At 41.6% G+C, this 23,432-nt stretch overlaps 2 protein-coding genes across 2 annotated transcripts in view; both read left to right on the top strand.

Moving 5' to 3' along the window:
• cenpe (centromere protein E) overlaps window positions 1-14,142 on the top strand; it is a 65,512-nt gene extending 51,370 nt beyond the window's left edge. Inside the window, exons 45-55 of the mRNA XM_077238048.1 lie at window positions 926-1,033; window positions 1,121-1,303; window positions 1,792-2,007; window positions 2,701-2,907; window positions 2,979-3,182; window positions 3,948-4,091; window positions 5,544-5,656; window positions 5,747-5,844; window positions 8,041-8,152; window positions 10,172-10,425; window positions 13,784-14,142. Of these exons, the coding sequence (XP_077094163.1) occupies window positions 926-1,033; window positions 1,121-1,303; window positions 1,792-2,007; window positions 2,701-2,907; window positions 2,979-3,182; window positions 3,948-4,091; window positions 5,544-5,656; window positions 5,747-5,844; window positions 8,041-8,152; window positions 10,172-10,425; window positions 13,784-13,902 (1,758 nt within the window). The 3' untranslated portion in view covers window positions 13,903-14,142. The remainder of the gene's footprint in view (window positions 1-925; window positions 1,034-1,120; window positions 1,304-1,791; window positions 2,008-2,700; window positions 2,908-2,978; window positions 3,183-3,947; window positions 4,092-5,543; window positions 5,657-5,746; window positions 5,845-8,040; window positions 8,153-10,171; window positions 10,426-13,783) is intronic.
• A 2,630-nt stretch (window positions 14,143-16,772) lies between these two features.
• The window catches only part of tmem255b (transmembrane protein 255B), a 28,954-nt gene continuing 22,294 nt past the window's right edge, over window positions 16,773-23,432 (top strand). The window contains exons 1-3 of the mRNA XM_077238047.1: window positions 16,773-16,991; window positions 20,323-20,465; window positions 21,450-21,512. Coding sequence (XP_077094162.1) covers window positions 16,952-16,991; window positions 20,323-20,465; window positions 21,450-21,512 — 246 coding nt within the window. The 5' untranslated portion in view covers window positions 16,773-16,951. The remainder of the gene's footprint in view (window positions 16,992-20,322; window positions 20,466-21,449; window positions 21,513-23,432) is intronic.

The following is a 23,432-nucleotide window of genomic DNA, read 5'->3' as shown; positions in this document are numbered from 1 at the left end:
TTAACCAGTGAGTTTTGCTCTTGCGTGTGACGCTCAGGTTTCCATATGCGATGCACTCTGTGTGTTTAAATTAATAAAAGCTGAATTTACACTTAGATTAAACAGCTTTTTGTTGGATCATCTCCTAATATAAGCTTCATAAATGCATTGTACTATTAATCCATATTAATCATGTTCTTTTTGTTGAAATCCTTTATCTCTAAAACTTGTTTTATTGGATTTGTGCTGGGTTTAACCCGGTTTTATTCAGTTAACACTTTGGAAGAAAAAACAAATGTATTTTGTATTTTAAAAACATGTAGTTTAGCTACAGAAGCTGGCGTGGTGTTTAAAAAAAACTATGCCTTTTATAGCCTTTTTGGATTTTTAAGTTTTGGTTACCTGGACTTTCAATGGAGGGACAAAAACCTCTCAGGTTTCAAGTCTTGTGAGTTTTTTAATAGGGCTGGGTATTTTAAGGTTTTTCAGGTAGGTCTAATGGTAGTTTTCAGCTACAGAAACTGATTAAAGTAATAAAATATCACTGAATATAATCTTCACTGTACAAATTAAATAGTTTAATCCTTATTAAAGTTACAAAAACGTTACTCAGTGAAGAGCAGAGTGATTTCTATGTCTTTTGTAGTTTTGATTAACATTAATGTACTTTAAAACTAGATGTGCATCAGTGCATTAGTGGAGAACACTCAAAAATATCTGATTGACATTAATATTATTACTAATGTACATGAAAAAAATCAATTTGTTGCTTTTGAGAATCGACATCGAATCGACCGCGTTTTTAAAAAATGATTAGTTGAAAACTAGATTTTATTTATTTTTGTGTGCCCAGGCCTAGTTTGGAACAACATGGGAGTAATTTATGTCTGAACTATTGCTTTTAATCTTAACTTGTTGTTTTTAAATCTGTGTCGTTGCGTTTCAGTCTCTCACTGAGGTGAACGCTAGCGTGTCTTCTGATCAGAGCATGCAGTCCAGACACAGATCTGCTCATGTGATCTCTGAGATTGATGCGTCTGACGTGAAGCTGCAGGTAAATGCTGATGAACATTTGGTTTACATGTGAACTTCAAGACTCTTTGACCAGAAATCTGACGTGAGGTTTTACTTCCATGTGAAGGCGGCCTTTGCGAAGCTCCAGCTGATCGTCGATCGTCCCACTGATGCGTTACAGGACGTGAATCGTGAAGAATGGGCCGTGATCTATCAGCTGCTTCGGTTCATTCCATTGGCGCAGAGAAACGTCCACGCGGTGCACACAACAAAAACCACTAGACTGAACAACGTGCTGCTCAAGATTGCGGTAAGAGACAGCAGAGACAATATAGTGTAACAATATATCGCAATACAAAAATGGAAATGTATAGTTTACAGAGTTTTAGTGTCAGTACTACATTAAACTACTATATATATTGTATAATAATGCAATTTGGCATTATCAGGCCCACAAATATTCACCAATGTCTGTTACCAGTAAAAAGTGTCCTATATTATTTTAGATATATCTAGTCAGTGACAGATAAAGCATATTCTGAAATAAATCTGTATTTTCAGAATCATGAATATTTTTATTTTGGTGTCTCTATTGTTCTGTGCTTTTGGATTATCAGCTACAAGCCTATTCATTTACACCCACAATGTAATATCAAATTTAGCATTTTAATCAACGGTACTTTTTTTGTTAACTTTTTAGCATATGTCTTGGAGTATCGCAATAATATCGAATCTTGACATGAGGGTATCGTTCCACCCCTACTGAATTGTTAACGTTAGCAAAACACGCTGTTGTAGGAGGTGTACAGGAGACTAGCGGAGCGCTGCAAGACTCACTTTGAGACGGAGGTTCAGCGTGACGTGGCCTCGTTCCAGGAGTCTCGCCTGCAGGACCTGCTCGCGCTCACGGCTCGGGCTCCGACACAGGCTTCACTGTCATTCCAGGACGACTTGCAACAGGTCTGGGATCAGAGACTGTCAGATCTGCTGGAAAGACGACAACAGTACCTGCAGGTGTGATCATGTTCATCGTTTGGCAACAGGCCACCAGAAAATTCACAAATAACCATTTTCTTGTTCCTGTCATAATTTATGAACTTCGACATTATTGAACTGAATTAAGCTTAATAATGACACTATTGTCTTTTCTAGAGCTGCTTTGTAGCTGATTTAATTCAGTTCAATTGTCAAAATTGCAAAAATATCAAATCAGCTATAAAGCAGCTTTAGACAATTATTCAGCTTAGTTCAGTTCAATGTTGATTCAGTTTAGTTCATTAGTGTCAATATTGCAAAAATGAATTGTGAAAATAAGCTGAATAATTGTCCCCTCTACAATTTTTCATAGTTGAACTTTGCAGCATTGACACTATTATTGAAATTAATTGAATCAACATTAAACTGAGTTGAGCTTGAAGTCGTTTCATAATTGACGACACTGTTGTTCTGAGAAGCTGCTTTGAAACAATCTTTAATGTATAGATGAATTAACTTTTCTACAGCATCCATCTAGTGTTAGAATTATGAATAACCAAGAATTCTAATTGAAACCTTTTGTTCTTTTTTTTTTTTTTTTTTAAGTAGAGAGTGAAAAACAATGGTCTTAGTACTGAGCCTTGTGGTACTCCATACTAATAAATAAATGACTTGATTGTAGTTTTCCATGTTACTTTCTGGTACTGAAGTATCTTATATTGTGTTCATCAGAAATTGGAGTGTGTTCTAAGGGTTCTAGAGGACGGTTTAGCCAAACACTCGGTGCTCGTGTCAGAGGAGTGTCAGCACAGGACTCTTGAGCGATCGGATCTCACGGCTCTGCTAGCGTCTCCTCAGTGCGCCGCTATCATACAGCTCCACGAGCAACAGATCGCGCGTCGCACTAAATCGACTGAGCATCTGAATGCACATTATCTTGTGAGTAATGCATGTTTTGAAATGGTTTTATTTGTTTATTTATTTCCTGACCAATCTGTGCTCGTCAACAGACTCTCTTGAACGACTACGAGTCTGAGATCTCACCGCTCAAATCATCCTCATCTGAGTCTGAGCGGCGGCTGAAGGATCTGAGAAGAGAGACTGTAACTCTGCTCAAAGCGATAGACGGCACACTTCCCAAAACTGAAGCTGAACTCCTGCAGGACAATCTCAGTCTTACGCTAAAACTGCAGAAAGCGCAGAAGCAGATGGAGGTACGAGCCGGCGAATTTATATAATGTGCATCTTATTGTGAACAATTCGTCCATGCATGTTTTTTAAAGGTGCTGTATGTAACTTTTTTTACTCAAGCATAAAAATACCATGTTTGCAGATATTTAAGAAACATGGTAAGTTCCCAAACTCGTTTCTCTGAAAAACACTTCTACAGCCAGTTATTTTACTTATTTTACATGTTCTGTGTTGTCAGTCGGTTTTTGTTTTGGGCTGTGTGACTCCGCCCACTGGCAGATCAGCCAATAGTATCTCGACACCCCGGGATGCCAGTTGGCGGGAAACGGCATATTGCAGCAAACTAACTGGGTCAGAGATTGCAGATTCCAAACTGCCTCTATCTAAAAATATGAACGAGAGCATATTAAAACGCGGATAACTCATTAACTTAGTCTGTAAGTCTCATTGGCTATCGTTGTCAATTGCGCACGTTCCTGTTGCGCGTCCTCAAACTGGCAACCCGCGTGAGCGTCGAGTCTGTGGAGGCGGGGAAACAACGATTTCTGATATTTTGAATTTGGACTGCAGTACCTATCTCAACCACTAGCTGTCATTCTTACAGACTGCACTTTTAACCTTATAATTTAATAAAAATTGTCAAGATTGGATCTGCTGGTGAAATTACAGACTTTTTTTTTTTTAAACTAAGATCATCAAAGATTAATAAATATTGTTACAATTCCTTGCTTATTGATTGGTGGTTTTAGTAGCTGATCGTAAAGAGTATCCCACTGTGTGTCTGGCAGGAGGTTCTGGAGCAGATGAAGGACCTGAAGCTTCAGGCCGATTCTTCAAACCGGAAACACCTTCAGCTCCAGGAACTCGGTGCCCAGCTGAAGCAGAAGCAAGCCCTCATTCACAACCTGGAAGATAAACTTAAAGAGTCAGAGGTTCGTTAATAGTTGACTTGATGGTCATTAGACAGTTGAGTTTATAAAAAGGAAGCATGATTCTGATGAACTGAAATGGGTTTCACATTCACAAAGGTTTCCATATTGAAGTAAAAGCGATAAATTGTATTAAACACTTTTTTTATTTTTTATACAACCCGCTAATTGTTATATTGAGCAGATATCAGTCTGGGTGAACCAATAGCTATGATTCCATCCAACTATTACGCAAATTTTGTGATCTCGCATAAAAGCGCTGGATGGCAACAGCAAGATGTGCTTAAATTATAAAATATGCATAAAAGTTTGTGCTCAATTGAGGTGTTATACACTTTCCATCCACCTATTTTTATGCTCAATTTGTGTTATCTCAAAAAAATGCTGGATGGAAACGCCAAGATGTGCATAAATTCTAAAAATGAGCATAAGAAAACTTATGCGCTTAATTGAGGTGGATCTCTTTTTTTTTTTTCGACAAATCATGCGCATAAACTAAGATGGAAACACATTTATTGAATAAATCCCTCAACAAACTCATAAGACTTTGCCTCATGCGTCAGCTCAGCTGTGCTGGATAACCGGAGTAACCAGCGGACCAATGGTGTCGCAGCATCTCTAATAGAGTGCCGAAGTTATGACGTCACTTTGTAGGACAACTCGGAAGTTAGCGGCGCATGGGTTCCCTCGATCGAAAAGCTACGCATTTTCCCCATAGACTTTTGGAAAATCGCAAAAATTAAGATCTGTGTTCAACAAAGAGTTGTGACCCTTACACGTTTTCTCTATCAAGATAATCTTTACAAGTTAATCCAAAATGTATATATTTTGAAGCCTATATAAAGTTTAAAGAAACACAAGCAGACACAATAAGGTTATAACTGGTGTGTTTTATGTCATAGATCAAAACGTGAAAATATTTACAGGCTTTTACCACAGACCTTATTTCAGGCGATTTAGCAAAAACCCATAGACTTTGGGGGCGAGGGAACCGGAGGGAACGCACTTCCTCGTTTTGGCCTACAAAGTGACGTCATAACTTCGGCACTCTGTTGGTTTGGTGTTTCTGAAAGTCAAAGTGTGTGATCAGAATGATTTGGTCTAATTCCCTCCAGAAGCATCTCACACACGAGTGTGTGCCCGAACACCAGCATCCGAACGCAAGAGAACATGACCGCGTTTGTGTTTCGGCTGACGCTCGGAGACACACTTGTTTATGATGGAGGGGTAAAGAGAGCACGATTGCAGAAACTTAGTTTTATTACTGATATTTAGTGCCGGTTTCCCAGAAAGTGACTGGAATATCTCACAAAACACTTGCAAATAAAGTTAAACTCACAACTTTAGATGGAAACGCAGCTAGTGTCACGGCTGCCATACCATCAGATGTGTTTTACTTTGGTTTCTCTCTGCATCCACTTCATGCTGGTATTTTTCCTTAAATTCGTCCTGCAGGTCCTGTTTAAGAAGAACATGACACCGGCCGCCGCTGAACTCGCCGGCATGAAGGACAAACTCGTGAAGATGGAGCTGGACCACATCGCAGTCTCCTCTAGCCATGAGAAGAAGTGAGTGCTGTAATACAGACTGGAGCATCGTGGAGATGCGGAGACTGGGAAGAGTGTGTGTAACGTTTCCCTGTGATTCTTTCCTCCTAGAATCGCACAGATGAGCTCCATATTGGAGCACAGAGCTGATGTCATCCGCAAGCTGAAAGAGACCCTGAGGAAGATTCAGCAGGACGACGAACAGTCATGTAAGACGCTGGTCGAGTAGAACTGAACTCTCAATGATTGATCACGTGGTGAAACGCTTAAATATAAATTTGCATAATATAAAAATGAATTCAGGGTCTTTTAAAGTTACTCTTATAGTTTAACTTGCTTCTCACCATGAAAATAGCCAAGGAAGCTGGCATGCTGTTAAAACTGCGCCCAACCATTGATTCTGTTGAGCATGTTTGCTTTGATTTTTTTATCAATGAGTGAATCAAAAACTCAAAAAGAAAAAAATCTGAGGGACCGAACTACAGTGATGTTTAACCACATACTGATTGTCCAGCCAACAAAACGCACTTCTGGAGAAAAAAAAGTAGACAAAACCTCTATAAAACGGTTGTGAGTTTTGAAAATGACTTGATCTTGGACCTTCATTATAAAGACTGAATCCCTCACAGCCTCGTTTCCATCCGTGTTAAATTCAATATGGCGTCTAACCTGAAAATGTTGGATGAAAAGAAACACTTTGGATGCTTCTCATTTCTTATTTGTGCTTCCCCGTTTCCTTTAGGGATGCACCGAATGTTCGGCAACCGAAATTATTCGTCCGAAAAACTAAAAAGACCGAATAAATTTGACCAAACAATGACGTTTTTGATGACGCGATCAAATAGTAACCAGCGTAGAGTGAGAGGCGCGCGCTTTATAAATGCAGCAAACATGCCCTCTTTAAGCAGATAACAGAAGAGAAGCTCAACTGATGCATCTGTGGCGGACGTTATACGTGCAGCACTAAAGCGTCTTTTAACCCGCTGTAGTGACAAGCGCGACGCCGCGTTTTGCTGGATTTTTTTCACACAGCAGCAAAATAGACTTAAATACTCCGTCATTTATGGTCACTTAAATGCAGACTTAAGAAATATGAAAAAATAAACTGTTAAATGTCTATTTGTGTCCACTTACAATCAAAACAAAACTGTGCTTTTGTAAAATAAAGAAAATAAACAGGGTGTGCTTTCTGCCTCTCCGTCTCTGTCTCCGTTAACTTTTTTCTGGAGCACGTCTCCAAACGTAAACAGCTCGGCCAATACTAGTCTCACAGGCAAAGGCAATATAGCTTTATAATCATTTAATTGTCTACTTTTAAATGATCTCATTCAAAACGAAAACAAATATTCTGTTTATGTAATCTGTATGAAAAGAGAGAGATGTCAGTCGTTCTCATGGCAACTCCTTATCTGCTAATCGCCACGGAGAGCGCGCGCTATATTGAAACCCAATTGATCTGAGGCAATCCATGCAAATCTGTCAACGCCCATTATAAAGTGTATGCAAACCGCAAAAGTAGGTTTATGTCTAGGACAGTTATTCATTTGTTGTGGGTTCATCCACACCTTTTTTTGCGCTTTTCATTGCACTTTTTTTGGTTACATTCTTTCAGCAGTTATAGGCCTAACATAGGCCATTCAAGAAGGGGGGGCTTCAAAGATGGCTAAATAAAATAAATTACTAAAATAAAAAATATATTTTTAAGTTATATTGTGCTTTAAATATCTGCTGGAATGTTAAAAAAATTCAGTGTTAAATAAATTTTATTTTTGCAATTTGATTTTTTTTCTCTGAAAAGCAAGACAAAATAGTAAAAAAGCATATTTTTACTATTTAATTAAATGCAAAGGTGAAACAATTGGCAAAATGGAAAAAATGTGAAACACCGCGTTCGGTATTCGGCTTCGGCCAAGCGTTTCATTATAATTCGGCTTCGGCCAAGAATTTTCATTTTCGGTACATCCCTAGTTCCCTTTCCTCGCTTCCTTTCCTAGCGTCTCAGCTCCGCCCCCTGTAGGATGTGAGGGAAGGACGCAAGAAAAGAAAGTGAGGACGGAGGAATCGAATGAAAGCTTTTTTTTATACATTGGAATACTTGATCACTCGAGCGTCACTTCACAGCGTCATCAGCATCGTCAAAGGATCTGTCCTTATGTTGTTGAAGTTTGTTTATTTAAGAAATTCATAATGAATAATAATAAAGCAAGATACCCTGTTGAAATATGTGAGATGTGTGGTTTATATAAACTGCACGAGTAAAGTATAAATTAAAATGATTGTGACCGATGTGAAGGGGGAGGAGAATTTATACGTGCGTCATGTTTAGAACTAGCCCTTTAAGAGAGCAACAGATTCTGTGTCGACATCATGTGACTTTATCTAAGTGTTGTAAATGTGTTGTGCAGTCGCAGACGGCCATGAGTTTGACCTGAATTTGGGCTCGGACACCCGAGCGGTCACATCCCTCAAAGATAAGAAGATCGAGGAGCTTCAGAAGAAGAACGAACAGTTTGAGAGGTAACCGCACTGAAACATCACTCTCTCTGCGGATTAATCCCTGAATCCTCTATATCAGCATTCAGTGTGTGAACAGAATACAGCAGAGACTCGATGTTGTGCGGATCAGATCTCTGTTTTTAGGATGAGTTGTGACTATATACACTACCAGTCAAAAGTTTTGGATCTGTAAGATTTTTAATGTTTTAAAATAAGTCACTTCTGGTCACCACGGCTGCATTTATTTGATTAAAAATACAACAAAATAAATGGTAATATTGTGAAATATTATTACAATTTAAAATTACACTTTACTTTATATTCACGTAGAAAACAGTAATTTATTCCTGTGATTGAAGACTGGAGAAATGATGCTGAAAATTCAGCTTTAGTGTCACATGATCCTTCAGAAATCACAATAATATGATGATTTTATGCTTAAAGCAACACAATGTAGTCTTTCATCTTTCATAATATATTTCCAAGACCCTTGTGATGGTACATCGACTTACAATAGGTTGAATGACACGTCTGCCGTAGCCTGACAGTGTCTGTATCGCTTTTACTGGCACTATGTAACTTCGGGTTTCGGTTAGGAACCCGAGCACAAAAATAACTACAAAATTCGACTGCTTTACGGCATACGTCACTTCCCCCACTTCCTCAGATTCTGACGTTAGAGCCCAACTAGCGTTTGATACCCGTCTTATGTTGTTGTCATGGCCGAAGCAACAACTAAAAGGAAGAAGGCAAAGGCTTTGTCAGAGGAGACTAAAAGTAGATAAAGGGAGAGTGACAAATTAAAAGGCCGATCGAGGATCAATATTGGAGGGAGAGCAAGACAGTTTGAAGACGCCTGGCCATGTTACGGCATCTATCTGGTCCTCCATTTATCTTCATGAATCAAGTAATGCTAGTAGAGTAGCGAATTATCAATCTGCTAGCTAGTAACGTTAAACACTAACATGCTAGTTTACGATGGTTATAATAAATAATCTTTCAGGATAGCTATCCTAGTGTCTGCAGGCTGATAATCATGTTTGTTTATTTATTTTTCTGGTGAAAGTGTCTTGCCTTTGGCTATAATGCAAATCGATTTTCAAATTTGCAATAATCATGTCTAACATCATAACGGACATTAAGAAATAATGCAATGTACATGTAACTTTATTGATGTCACCTGGCATTTTGTAATGTTTACATTACACTTAAAAAACACAAATGAAATTGTACAGTAGGCAATAGGCTATTTACTTGTAATTTAGCTGCAATCATGTAAACGTTATAAGCCATCAGAGACGCTCTGCGTGAGTGGTAGGCTATTTACGACAGTAACGTTACATACAAGTACTCCACAGCGACTCATGGGGGCGCTGTTTGACAAACGGTATTCCTGCATAGTGTGCCTTTAAGAAACATTTATGATTATTATCAATGTCGAAAACAGTTATTATATTATAAATATAATATATATATTATAAATAGAATGTTTAAAACAACAGTATTTATCTGAAATAGCTTTTGTAACATTAAACACCGTTCTAAAGTTTGTGGTCATTACTTATTTTGGGGGGGGAGATAAAATAAATCAATAGCTACTTTTATTCAGGGATGTACATTTATAAAGTAAAAACATTTTATAGTAAAAAAATTCTTTTTCAAATAAATGTTCTTTTGAACTGTATATTCATCAAAGAATCCTGAAAAAAATTGTATATAACTGTTTCCAACATTGATAATCATGTTTCTTGATCATCAAATCATCATATTATAGTGATTTCTGAAGGATCATGTGACACTGAAGACTGGAGTAATGATGCTGAAAATTCAGCTTTGATCACATGAATAAATTAAATTTTAAAATAGTTATTTTAAATTGTCATAATATTTAACAATAAAAAAGTAATAATCAAATAAATGCAGCCGTGGTTAGCAGAAGAGACTTCTTCAAACATTAAATATCTTACTGATCCCAAACTTTTGACGTGTGTGTGTGTCTGTATATCTCCTAACCCTATCAGCCCTGTGTCCCTCCTGTAGTCTGGTGAGTAAGCAGCAGGAGGAGCTCCACAAGTGGAAGCGTCGAGCGTATAAGATCAAGGAGAGCGTGAGAGACGCTCCATGCACTCCGAAGAAGCGGCAGCCGGTGCTGAGCAACACAGAGCTCAACTCCCCGAAGAGAGCCTTCCTCGACTCTCCCAAGAGCAAGATCTTCGACACGAACTCCGGCGCTGCGCTCTCCCTCGGCCAGCCCACGCAGTTCTTCGACAACTCCAGCCTCGGAACCGTGCCAGGTACTCGTTCTGCAGCGCCACGACCCCGACCACCACTGACACCGCTAGCGCAATACTGGAGCTTACTCGTTCTGCAGCGCCACGACCCCGACCACCACTGACACCGCTAGCACTATACTGGCGGTTACTCGTTCTGCAGCGCCCCGACCCCGACCACCACTGACACCGCTAGCGCAATACTGGCGCTTACTCGTTCTGCAGCGCCACGACCCTGACCACCACTGACACCGCTTGCGCAATACTGGAGCTTACTCGTTCTGCAGCGCCACGACCCTGACCACCACTGACACCGCTTGCGCAATACTGGAGCTTACTCGTTCTGCAGCGCCCCGACCCCGGCCACCACTGACACCGCTAGCACTATACTGGCGGTTACTCGTTCTGCAGCGCCCCGACGCCGACCACCACTGACACCGCTAGCGCAATACTGGCGGTTACTCGTTCTGCAGCGCCCCGACCCCGGCCACCACTGACACCGCTAGCGCAATACTGGCGGTTACTCGTTCTGCTTACTCGTTCTGCAGCGCCACGACCCCGACCACCACTGACACCGCTAGCGCAATACTGGAGCTTACTCGTTCTGCACTGCCACGACCCTGACCACCACTGACACCGCTAGCGCAATACTGGAGCTTACTCGTTCTGCACTGCCACGACCCCGACCACCACTGACACCGCTAGCGCAATACTGGAGCTTACTCGTTCTGCACCGCCACGACCCCGACCACCACTGACACCGCTAGCGCAATACTGGAGCTTACTCGTTCTGCAGCGCCACGACCCTGACCACCACTGACACCGCTTGCGCAATACTGGAGCTTACTCGTTCTGCAGCGCCACGACCCTGACCACCACTGACACCGCTTGCGCAATACTGGAGCTTACTCGTTCTGCAGCGCCCCGACCCCGGCCACCACTGACACCGCTAGCACTATACTGGCGGTTACTCGTTCTGCAGCGCCCCGACGCCGACCACCACTGACACCGCTAGCGCAATACTGGCGGTTACTCGTTCTGCAGCGCCCCGACCCCGGCCACCACTGACACCGCTAGCGCAATACTGGCGGTTACTCGTTCTGCTTACTCGTTCTGCAGCGCCACGACCCCGACCACCACTGACACCGCTAGCGCAATACTGGAGCTTACTCGTTCTGCACTGCCACGACCCTGACCACCACTGACACCGCTAGCGCAATACTGGAGCTTACTCGTTCTGCACTGCCACGACCCCGACCACCACTGACACCGCTAGCGCAATACTGGAGCTTACTCGTTCTGCACCGCCACGACCCCGACCACCACTGACACCGCTAGCGCAATACTGGAGCTTACTCGTTCTGCACTGCCACGACCCCGACCACCACTGACACCGCTAGCGCAATACTGGAGTTTACTCGTTCTGCACTGCCACGACCCCGACCACCACTGACACCGCTAGCGCAATACTGGAGCTTACTCGTTCTGCAGCGCCCCGACCCTGATCACCACTGACACCGCTAGCGCAATACTGGAGTTTACTCGTTCTGCACTGCCACGACCCCGACCACCACTGACACCGCTAGCGCAATACTGGAGCTTACTCGTTCTGCAGCGCCCCGACCCTGACCACCACTGACACCGCTAGCGCAATACTGGAGCTTACTCGTTCTGCACTGCCACGACCCTGACCACCACTGACACCGCTAGCGCAATACTGGAGCTTACTCGTTCTGCACCGCCACGACCCCGACCACCACTGACACCGCTAGCGCAATACTGGAGCTTACTCGTTCTGCACCGCCACGACCCCGACCACCACTGACACCGCTAGCGCAATACTGGAGATTACTCGTTTTGCAGCGCCACGACCCCGACCACCACTGACACCGCTAGCGCAATACTGGAGCTTACTCGTTCTGCAGCGCCACGACCCTGACCACCACTGACACCGCTAGCGCAATACTGGAGCTTACTCGTTCTGCAGCGCCATGACCCTGACCACCACTGACACCGCTGGCGCAATACTGGAGCTTACTCGTTCTGCACTGCCACGACCCTGACCACCACTGACACCGCTAGCGCAATACTGGAGCTTACTCGTTCTGCAGCGCCACGACCCTGACCACCACTGACACCGCTAGCGCAATACTGGCGGTTACTCGTTCACACACACGTCAGAAGTGAAGCTCAGCACTGTTCGTTCACACACACACACGTCAGAAGTGAAGCTCAGCACTGTTCGTTCACACACACACACGTCAGAAGTGAAGCTCAGCACTGTTCGTTCACACACACACACGTCAGAAGTGAAGCTCGGCACTGTTCGTTCACACACACGTCAGAAGTGAAGCTCAGCACTGTTCGTTCACACACACACACGTCAGGCGCGTAAATGACGTGCATCACTGGGAAACCAGTGCTATGTGTCTAATTTGACAATCGCACTAAGCCGTATCGTGATATTGATTTCTGTGGATGTCTGGCGCAGGTTTTACATGGTGTGTGTGTGTGTGTGTGTGTGATGTCAGCGGTGTCGTGTTCGTCGGCCGGGCCGGTCCTGGGTTCCTCTGACAGTGATGACGAGGGTAAACTGCACGTGTGCGGGGGGCGGGTTCTCACTAACTTGCTTTCTGGGACACGGTTGGTCATGTTGGGGCTGGTTATGAGTAAGAGGAACAAGGGATATGAAATCAAATCCTCTGAATATGAATATTAACTTCTGATTGACGGGTTGTGTGGCGTTGGGGAGAGAGTTCACGTTTGTCACTGGAATCTTGACACTGTTTCTGTTAGTCACTTAATGGAGTTTAATTTCCGTGACCATTTGAGGTTTAAAAGATGATTAATACTCATAAAGTGTTGTTGATCTGACACTATCGCATGAGAACACCACAACTTGAACTGAATTGACCTGAAAAATGAATGTCTTCAATTCCAGCGGTAAAGCAGCTCTACAGATGATGTCATTATTCAGTTCAATAACGCTCAATGCTGCAAATTCATTGATTATGAAAAATTCTATTAATCTCTAAACACAACAGCGTCATTATTCAGATTGATTCAGTTCAATTTTTGATTTTATTCAGTTCAATAACAGTGTTAATGTTGCAAAATTGAATTATGTAAAATGCAACTCTGCTGCAAAGCATCTCTACTAATTGAACTTCGTAACATTGAGACTAATTAAACTTAATTGAATCAACATCTAACTGAATTGAGCTGAATAATATTAATTGAATTTTTCATCATTTATAAACTTTGCCATATTGAACGTTATTGAATAAATGGATCTGTATAATGACACTGTCTCCTGTTGAGCTGCTTTACAGCTGGAATTAATGTCGGTTCATAATGATTAAATGAATGAATGTTGTTTCAGAGTCCAGCGCGGGATCGGGCGCCGCTAAACTACACGACTGGTGGCAGATTCCCAGCGTTTCTCCCTCAGAGCCTGACGCTGATGCTAACGTCAATGCTAACCCCTGCCCGACGCAGTGACGACGCTAATGCTAACGTCAACATTAAAACAGTGATGACGCTGATGCTAACGTCTGCCCGACGCAGTGACGACGCTAACTTGAACGCCATGATCTTCTGAACTCACTCTCTGTTTGTCATTCATGTTGCTGCTCATCTGTTGTTGTTTTTTTCTTCTATGTTCTTAAACATCGTTTAATTTTTTTATTGTATACTTTCTCTTTCATGTTCAAAGTAATAAAGATTTCAATTCATTACTGATGATCTTCTCAGCTGGAGCTTCTGATTCTTCTGAAATAATCCAAGGTTTTTATTTAACACCGTGGTTAGACTAACAAATATACAGACGTCACCAGAGCAAAATATTCCGTTACAGTATAGTAGTAATGATTTTATGAATTACTTCAATGAGAAAATAGAAAGCATCCGAAACACAATTGTAAATATACAATCCTCTATGATGTCTTATGATTCAGCCTCAATTATGGCCCCTCTAGAACAACTACACCGCTTTACAACTATAGGACAGGAAGAGCTAAATAAACTTATCATTGCATCGAAACCAACAACATGTTTATTAGATCCAATACCCACTAAACTACTGAAAGAAGTGTTACCTGTAGTGGAAGAGCCTCTTCTTAATATTATTAACTCGTCTTTATTTTTAGGTCATGTTCCAAGAATATTCAAGCTGGCAGTAATAAAACCACTCATTAAGAAACCGCAATTAGATCCAAATAACCTAGCAAATTACAGACCCATTTCAAATCTTCCATTTATATCTAAAATACTAGAAAAAGTTGTGTCAGCTCAATTGTGCTCTTTCTTGCAAGAAAATGATATCTATGAAAAATTCCAGTCGGGATTCAGACCGCATCATAGCACAGAAACTGCGCTAGTTAAAATTACAAATGATTTACTTTTAGCTTCTGACCAAGGCTGTATCTCAATACTAGTTCTACTCGATCTTAGCGCTGCGTTCGACACTATCGATCATAAAATACTCTTGGATCGATTACAAAACTACACTGGTGTTCAGGGACAGGCATTAAGCTGGTTTAGATCGTACTTATCAGACCGTTATCATTTTGTCTGTTTAAATGGGGAAAAATCAAAGATAACGCCAGTAGACTATGGAGTGCCGCAAGGATCGGTGTTAGGCCCTCTGCTATTCTCAATATATATGCTCCCACTTGGTAATATAAGAAAACATGGAATTCATTTCCACTGTTATGCTGATGACACTCAGTTATATATCTCATCACGACCAGATGAAAACACTAACTTATCTAAATTGACAGAGTGTCTAAATGATATAAAATGCTGGATGACGCGTAATTTCCTGCTATTAAATTCAGATAAAACGGAGGTACTACTTATTGGTCCAAAAAACTACCCACAAAATCCCTTACAATACAACTTTAATATAGAAGGATGTCCTGTTACTTTATCCACTACAGTAAAAGACCTGGGTGTTATACTAGACCGCAACTTGACTTTCGAAAATCATATTTCATATGTTACAATAACAGCCTTTTTCCCCCTTAGAAACATTGCTAAGCTACGTAACATGCTATCTGTTTCTGATGCAGAAAAGCTAGTTCCTGCATTCATGACCTCGAGACTAGATTACTGTAATGCTTTATTAGCTGGCTGTCCTGCATCCTCAATAAACAAGCTACAGTTAGTGCAAAATGTAGCTGCTATAGTTCTTACTAGGTCAAGAAAATATGATCATATAACACCAATTTTATCATCTCTACACTGGTTACCTATTAAGTTCCGTATCAATTACAAAGTATTCCTACTGACCTATAAAGCCCTAAATGGTTTAGCTCCTGTGTATTTAACAGACCTTCTATCGCCATACAATCCATCGCGCTCTTTAAGATCACTAAATTCGAGGCTTCTGGTCATTCCTAGGATATCTAAGTCCACTAAAGGAGGAAGGGCGTTCTCGCATTTAGCTCCTAAACTCTGGAATAGCCTTCCTGATATTGTTCGAGGCTCAGACTCACTGTCCCAGTTTAAAACTAGATTAAAGACGCATCTCTTTAACCAAGCATTCACTTAATGCTTTCCTTTTATACTACTGCTGAATCAGTTCGAATGCATTAATATTATGAACATCAGCTATGCTAATTATCTCCCATCTGCTTTTCTGCTGTTATCTCGGGACGCTAGTACGCTAGTCCCGAGGTAAACAGCGTTCGTCAGCTCCAGTTTGTATGTTATGCCCTGAATTAATACATGATTAACTAACTGTATTTTTCTATGTACATTTCTGAAATGCACTTTCTGTAAAGCTGCTGTGAAACAATATGCATTGTTAAAAGCGCTATACAAATAAATTTGAATTGAATTGAATTCTCTTACAAACTTCATTTCTCTTTTTTATGTACTGTTGTGATGTTTTATGTAAATAAAGTTAGTGTTTTAAAGGTTAATGTGTTAAGCGTTTTTGATTTTTCTCGCTGATCAAAAGTTAACCTAATAGTTTATCAAAGCTCTGATTTCAGTATTTCTCTGCTTGATTATTGAAATCCATTATTGTGTTTCAGAAGGATCGAATGTTTATGGTTTCCTTCAGGAAATTGCTTCGAACTTCGGTTTTTAAACTGGGGTTAAAAGAAAGTGTAAACAAATTATATAAATATTAAGTAAATGCATTAGACTGAAATTAATTTAAACTAAAATAAAAACGTTTGGTTAAATTATTAAAATCAATCGAGTCTGGAAATATATAGAGCATATTTTTCTGTTTTTAAAGTGTTTTTAGACAAATGCTGTCATTTTAATTCTGTCTTGAAAAACTTTACAGTCAGGGTCTAATTTCTTTTTTAGCCTGTAATGGTGTGTGTGTGTGTGTGTGTGTGTGTGTGCGCCCCGCTCGTGCGTCACCGTCAGCTCTTCAGTCGCGTGAGTTTTTGTTGTCAGTCCCGCGCGCGACACTTTACCTGAGCGGAATTATTATAAACACGGAGGAAAATATCAACTTTATTTTGTGGATAAGATTCTGTGTGTTCTGATTGTGTGTGTGTGTGTGTGTGTGTGTGTAACATCAGACGCGATGCAGCAGAACGCGCCGCAGACCAACGCGGATCCAGCAGGTGAGTTATGATAAATTAACTAATAACCATGTTATTAGATGAGCGTTTGTTCTTATTATAACATAATGTGATCTATAATAACGATAGCGCATCTGTAATAACGGTCCATCAGAAGAGCATCTGTGATGAGAGGAAGTTTATAAACGCCACAGAGATGTTTATTTAATTAAGAATAAAGATGCGTTTTTAATGTTCTTTATTTGTATAAGTTTTATGTATTTAGAAATCAATTCATTTATTTAAAAAGTGCTATTATTCTATTGAGAAACTAAGTAATATTTATCTAATAGTCGTATCATGCATGAAGTGAAGGTCCGTTTTTAACTTGTTTTGTTTTTAAACTTCATATGCATATGATAGTTTTGCATTTTGATGTATTTAACAAATATCTCACCGCTGTTTGACTCGTTTACTGTCCGTTTTGTTTCTCTAATGTAAGAGACTTCAGTCAAGCCAATTGTATTTGTGTATTGAAAATTGTTTCACAGCAGTTTTCCAGATGTTAATGTTTATAAAATCTTTATATATAGTCGCATTTAGCTTTTGCGATAACATAGTTTATGTTTTGCGACGATATACAATCAAGCACGTGATATTTGCTATAAACCTGCAAACACGGAACGTTCTCTCAAATAAATAAACAAACATTCGTTCAAAGTTATTTGGTCTTCAATGATGTTCTGAAAGCATTATTTATACATCATTCGTGGAACGTTTTTTTTCCTGAAACATGTTAGTTTGATGTTTGTTTAACGTTTTTTTTAATGTTACTACTTTCAGAACGTTCAGAGAACATTTAAAAGAAACATTCCAATAGTTTTAGCAAAATTATCACTTAGAAAGGTTAATTTAAAGGGATAGATCGCCCAAAAATGAAAATAATCCCATAATTTAGTCGCTCTCAAGTCAGCTGTATGGCGCTTCTTTCAGCCGAACACAGTCGGAGTTATATTAAATTATTATATAAAGCTTGGAAGAGCCAGGATATATTTAAAATATATACAAGCTTTATAATGAAAGTTTATATAATTGCAGGCCAAAAAAAGTGCTTCCATCATCATAACAATAATCCACACGACTGCAGGGGTTAATAAAGGCCTTCTGAAGAAAAATATCCATGTTTATATCTTTAGAAATGTAATCACTGGCTTCCAGTAACGACCGTACGCGAGTCGAGTTCCAGCGGAAGAGTGACCTTTGACCTGACGCATGACGAGTGACCTCTGACCCAGGGCATAATCTCTGACCCGACTCACGACGAGTGACCTCTGACCCAAGGCATGATCTCTGACCCGACGCATGACGAGTGACCTCTGACCCAAGGCATGACCTCTGACCCGACACATGACGAGTGATCTCTGACCCGACGCATGACGAGTGACCTCTGACCCAGGGCATGATCTCTGACCCGACGCATGACGAGTGACCTCTGACCCAAGGCATGATCTCTGACCCGACGCATGACGAGTGACCTCTGACCCAAGGCATGATCTCTGACCCGACGCATGACGAGTGACCTCTAACCCAAGGCATGATCTCTGACCCGGCGCATGACGAGTGACCTCTGACCCAAGGCATGATCTCTGACCCGACGCATGACGAGTGACCTCTGACCCAAGGCATGATCTCTGACCCGACGCATGACGAGTGACCTCTAACCCAAGGCATGATCTCTGACCCGACGCATGACGAGTGACCTCTGACCCAAGGCATGATCTCTGACCCGACGCATGACGAGTGACCTCTGACCCAAGGCATGATTTCTGACCCGACGCATGACGAGTGACCTCTGACCCAAGGCATGATCTCTGACCCGACGCATGACGAGTAACCTCTGACCCAATGCATGATCTCTGACCTGACGCATGACGAGTGACCTCTGATCCAAGGCATGATCTCTGACCTGACGCATGACGAGTGACCTCTGACCAAAGGCATGATCTCTGACCCGACGCATGACGAGTAACCTCTGACCCAATGCATGATCTCTGACCCGACGCATGACGAGTGACCTCTGACCCAATGCATGATCTCTGACCTGACGCATGACAAGTGACCTCTGACCCAGGGCATGATCTCTGACCCGACGCATGACGAGTGACCTCTGACCCAAGGCATGATCTCTGACCCGACGCATGACGAGTAACCTCTGACCCAATGCATGATCTCTGACCTGACGTATGACGAGTGACCTCTGACCCAAGGCATGATCTCTGACCTGACGCATGACGAGTGACCTCTGACCAAAGGCATGATCTCTGACCCGACGCATGACGAGTGACCTCTGACCCAAGGCATGATCTCTGACCCGACGCATGACGAGTGACCTCTGACCCAAGGCATGATCTCTGACCCGACGCATGACGAGTAACCTCTGACCCAATGCATGATCTCTGACCCGACGCATGACGAGTGACCTCTGACCCAATGCATGATCTCTGACCTGACGCATGACGAGTGACCTCTGACCCAGGGCATGATCTCTGACCCGACGCATGACGAGTGACCTCTGACCCAAGGCATGATCTCTGACCCGAGTCTGACTCGCACGTGTACGGCTGTTACCGGTAGCCAGTGATTATAGTTTATAAAGTTATAAATATGGAAATGTTTCTAGTCTTCAGAAGGCCTTTATTAACCCCTGCAGGCGTATGGATTATTGTTATGATGATGAGCTTTTTAGGGCTTCAAAATCTCCTCCTCCATTCACTCCCATTATAAAGCTGGGAAGAGCCAGGATATTGTTTAATATATACTCTGATTGTGTTCGACTGAAAGAAGAAAGTCATGAACACTGGGATGGTTTGATAGGGTGAGTACATTATGGGCTAATTTTCATTTTTGGCTGAACTAACCCTGTAACGTTCACAAAAACGTTTTTAAAATATTTCACAGAACATTCAGGAATAACTTAATGGGGATATTAGCAAAACATTCTGACAGCACTTTATGTGTCTGTACTGTGTGTATATACATTCAACTTTATATGAGGAGCTGTGTGATACGTGTTAGCGGCCGCTAAGTTAATAACTAATGATCTTTACAACGGAAGTGAATCAATCAAAACTAACTTTATCTGGACAATAACTTTATTCTAGATCTGCTGTAAAGCCTAAACAATCTCTGTTACTGTAATCTCCTATTATCACTGTAAAGCTGCTGTGAAACTCTCTATAGTTAAAGCGCTGTATAAATGAAGGAGACTCGACAATATAAAGCAGTCCAAAACGTGTGTGTGTGTGTGTGTGCGTGTGTGTGCGTGTGTGTGTGTGTGTGTGTGTGTGTGTGTGTGTGTGTGTGTGCGTGTGTGTGCGTGCGTGTGTGTGTGCAGATGTGTTTATGAAGCGCCGGCGGACGGCTCTCTGGTGTTCAGTGTCTCTGTTCGGACTCTCGGTTCTGGTTCTGGTGGTCGGGCTTCTGTCGGCCACACACACGGATAACGTGTCCGTGTCCGGATACTATCCCGGGATTATAGTGAGTGAGGAGAAATCTTCATTACTTTAAAGAACTCTTTGTTTTGTGCAATAAAACACCAGGACAGCAGCAGTCTGAGCCTTAAAGGTGCGCTGTGTAATATTTACAATCCTCCCTCCTTTAACTAATGAAAATATAATTCCTGATATCAGAAATAGACATTGTTACTAGAAAAAGTACATTCTTAATATCAAGAAGTCACATTTTAAATATTATTGATATCAAAAATGCATCCTGTGAATGAACAACAGCTAAAATGGCTTGCCATAGCATGTCACTGTGTTTTAAATGATAAAAGCAATACTTGATGGTTATTATTTACTGAGGGATGTGCATCCATATTCACCAGTCCAGCCAATCAACATTTTACAATCAACATATAGCCTATAAATCAATAGTCAATGTCAATACATTGCTTTCCATCTTGCTTTATTGCGTATAGGCCTGATCGGCTCTGGTTGACAGAAATGCAATATCATATTCATAACTATGTTTTCATTGTTATGTGTTTATTAGCTTAGAATGAGTCGTTTCTCTCCACACACACCGCGGGTCTCCTTACATACACATGTTTCTACGGTGGCCCTGAACGGACAAACGCGTTTCGTCACTATGTTGTTCTTCGTGTAAAGAAGCGAACTAAAGTCAGCGAATAAAACACTCACACAATGATGAACAAGTGACAATAATATTCGCAATAACATATCGATTTACTGAATAATTAAGTAAACCTAATTTCTTCATTCATCTTTGTAAAGAAACCATATTTTTTTACTGGCTACTCTCTGCTGTCTCAGACGACGACATCACTTCCTGTCGGCCACCGTAACTTCTGTTGGGTGCGATTCGCAACCTCACCACTAGATGCCGCTAAAACTAGAAATTACACACTGCACCTTTAAAGTCTGTCATTATTTGGCTAAAAGATGTTGTCAGGTTGTTATTGGGTGCTGAATCAACTGTTTTGTTCTCTGTCGACGGCAGCTGAGCTTCGGAGCGTTCCTGGGAGTCGTTGGACTGAACCTGGTGGAGAATCGCAGACCGATGGTGAGTACCAGATCAAAACCAGCCAGTAAATGTCTTTACGGTCTATTTTAGTCGCGGAGTATCGGCTCTCTGAGGGACATAATGGCTCGTCAATACAATTACAGCCTGTGTATTTCAGGTGCTGCTTGTGTCTGTCCTTGTGAAATATAGTTCGGATAATATTACTCGTGAGAGATGGGCCAGTAAACTGTGTTTACACCAGGGAACTCGAGGCACATCCGCTGTCAGATCGATGAGTGCGATTGGACACGCGCTCAGTAATGCTGAACGTAATTGGCTGACAGATCAGGTGATGTTTTAGATGAATCAGATTAGCATTGATGACTAGATGAAGCTAATGGAGCTGTGTCCGTCCTTCGGTGCCTCTCCTGATCAACTCAACGCAGATCACCAGATGTTTGCCTATCTAAAACTCACCGGCATGATGCTACGCTGTTGCTATGTGACCGTAATGTGTTCAGTGTGGTTGCTAAGGTGTTGCTATGAGACTATAATGTTTTACGTGTGGTTACTATGGTGTTGTTATGTGACTAATGTATTAAGTGTGGTTTTTAGGGTGTTGTTATGTGACTAGCAACCACATTGAATGCATTAGTCACATAGCAACACCCTAGCAACCACACGGAACACATTACAGCCCCATAGCAACACCTTAGTAACCCCATTGAACTCATTAGTCTCAGCAACTCCCTAGCAACCACATGGAATGCATTCATCGCATAGTAACACCCTAGCAACCACACAGAACACATTGCAGACACATATTAACACCCTAGCAACCACACAGAACACAGTAGTCACATAGCAACACCTTAGTATCCACATTGAATGCATTAGTCTCAGCAACTCCCTAGCAAGAACACAGAGCAACACCTTAGGAACCACATTTAATGCATTCATCACATGGTAACACCCTAGCAACCACACAGAACATATTACAGCCGCAAACCAACACCGTAGTAACCACATTGAACACATTAGTCTCAGCAACTCCCTAGCAACCACACAGAGCAACACCTTAGCAACCACATGGAATGCATTCGTCACATAGTAACACCCTAGCAACCACACAGAACACATTGCAGACACATATTAACACCTTAGTAGCCACATTGAATGCATTAGTCACATACAGTAGCAACACTCTAGTATCCACACAGAACATATTAAAGCCACATAGCAACACCTTAGCAACCACATTGAATGCATTAAGGTGTTGCTATGTGACTAATGCATTCAATGTGGTTGCTAACACACACTCATCAGAATGATACCGTAGTGAAGGGAAGTTGTGGGTCTGTAACCATGGAGACGTGTCGTTAGTCTGAGACGTGTGTGTGATTTAGGCTTCTGTTGTGTCCTGAGGTCTGATCCCAGTACAGCCTTTAACATTTAATGAGCACACACACTCATTCACAAAATCAACATGCACACACTCCATTACACAAGGCTGTTCTATAGGTACACACACACACACGCACACACACACAGTAAGCTGAGACCAGGCGCTCAGATGAACACATTAATGTGCAACAGCCCGTATCACACTGCAGCTTTAGGTTTCATTTCCTGAAGACACAGTCCCGTGACCTCTGACCCGTGGGAGATAAAAGGAAGTGACCAGAACATTGTTGCCCGAGAGTTTGGAGGTCAAACGCTGCAGAATCACGACTGTAATAGAAGGAGCCGTCAGGATGATGATGATTCAGATGTTCCAGTATCATCACCTTCAGCCTCAGAGAACAAGCTCCTCAAACATCATCCATTATGTAGCGCTTGGGTAGAGAAAGAGTGAGACACTCGCAACCTTTCAGTAAAGAGTTCTTCAAAGTCAAAGAGTGTGAAGAACATTTTAATCATCTAATGGTCATTTTTTCACCATAAAGAAATTTTAGTGCAATCAAAAGAAAAATCATTCGG

This window comes from Siphateles boraxobius, unplaced genomic scaffold (genome assembly GCF_051911475.1).
Source record: "Siphateles boraxobius isolate OS27281-9 unplaced genomic scaffold, OSU_SipBor_1 215, whole genome shotgun sequence".
In the NCBI taxonomy this organism is placed as follows: Eukaryota; Metazoa; Chordata; class Actinopteri; order Cypriniformes; family Leuciscidae; genus Siphateles; species Siphateles boraxobius.
The sequence above is the reverse complement of the archived record's forward strand: the minus strand, read 5'-3'. Positions and strand labels throughout refer to the sequence as shown.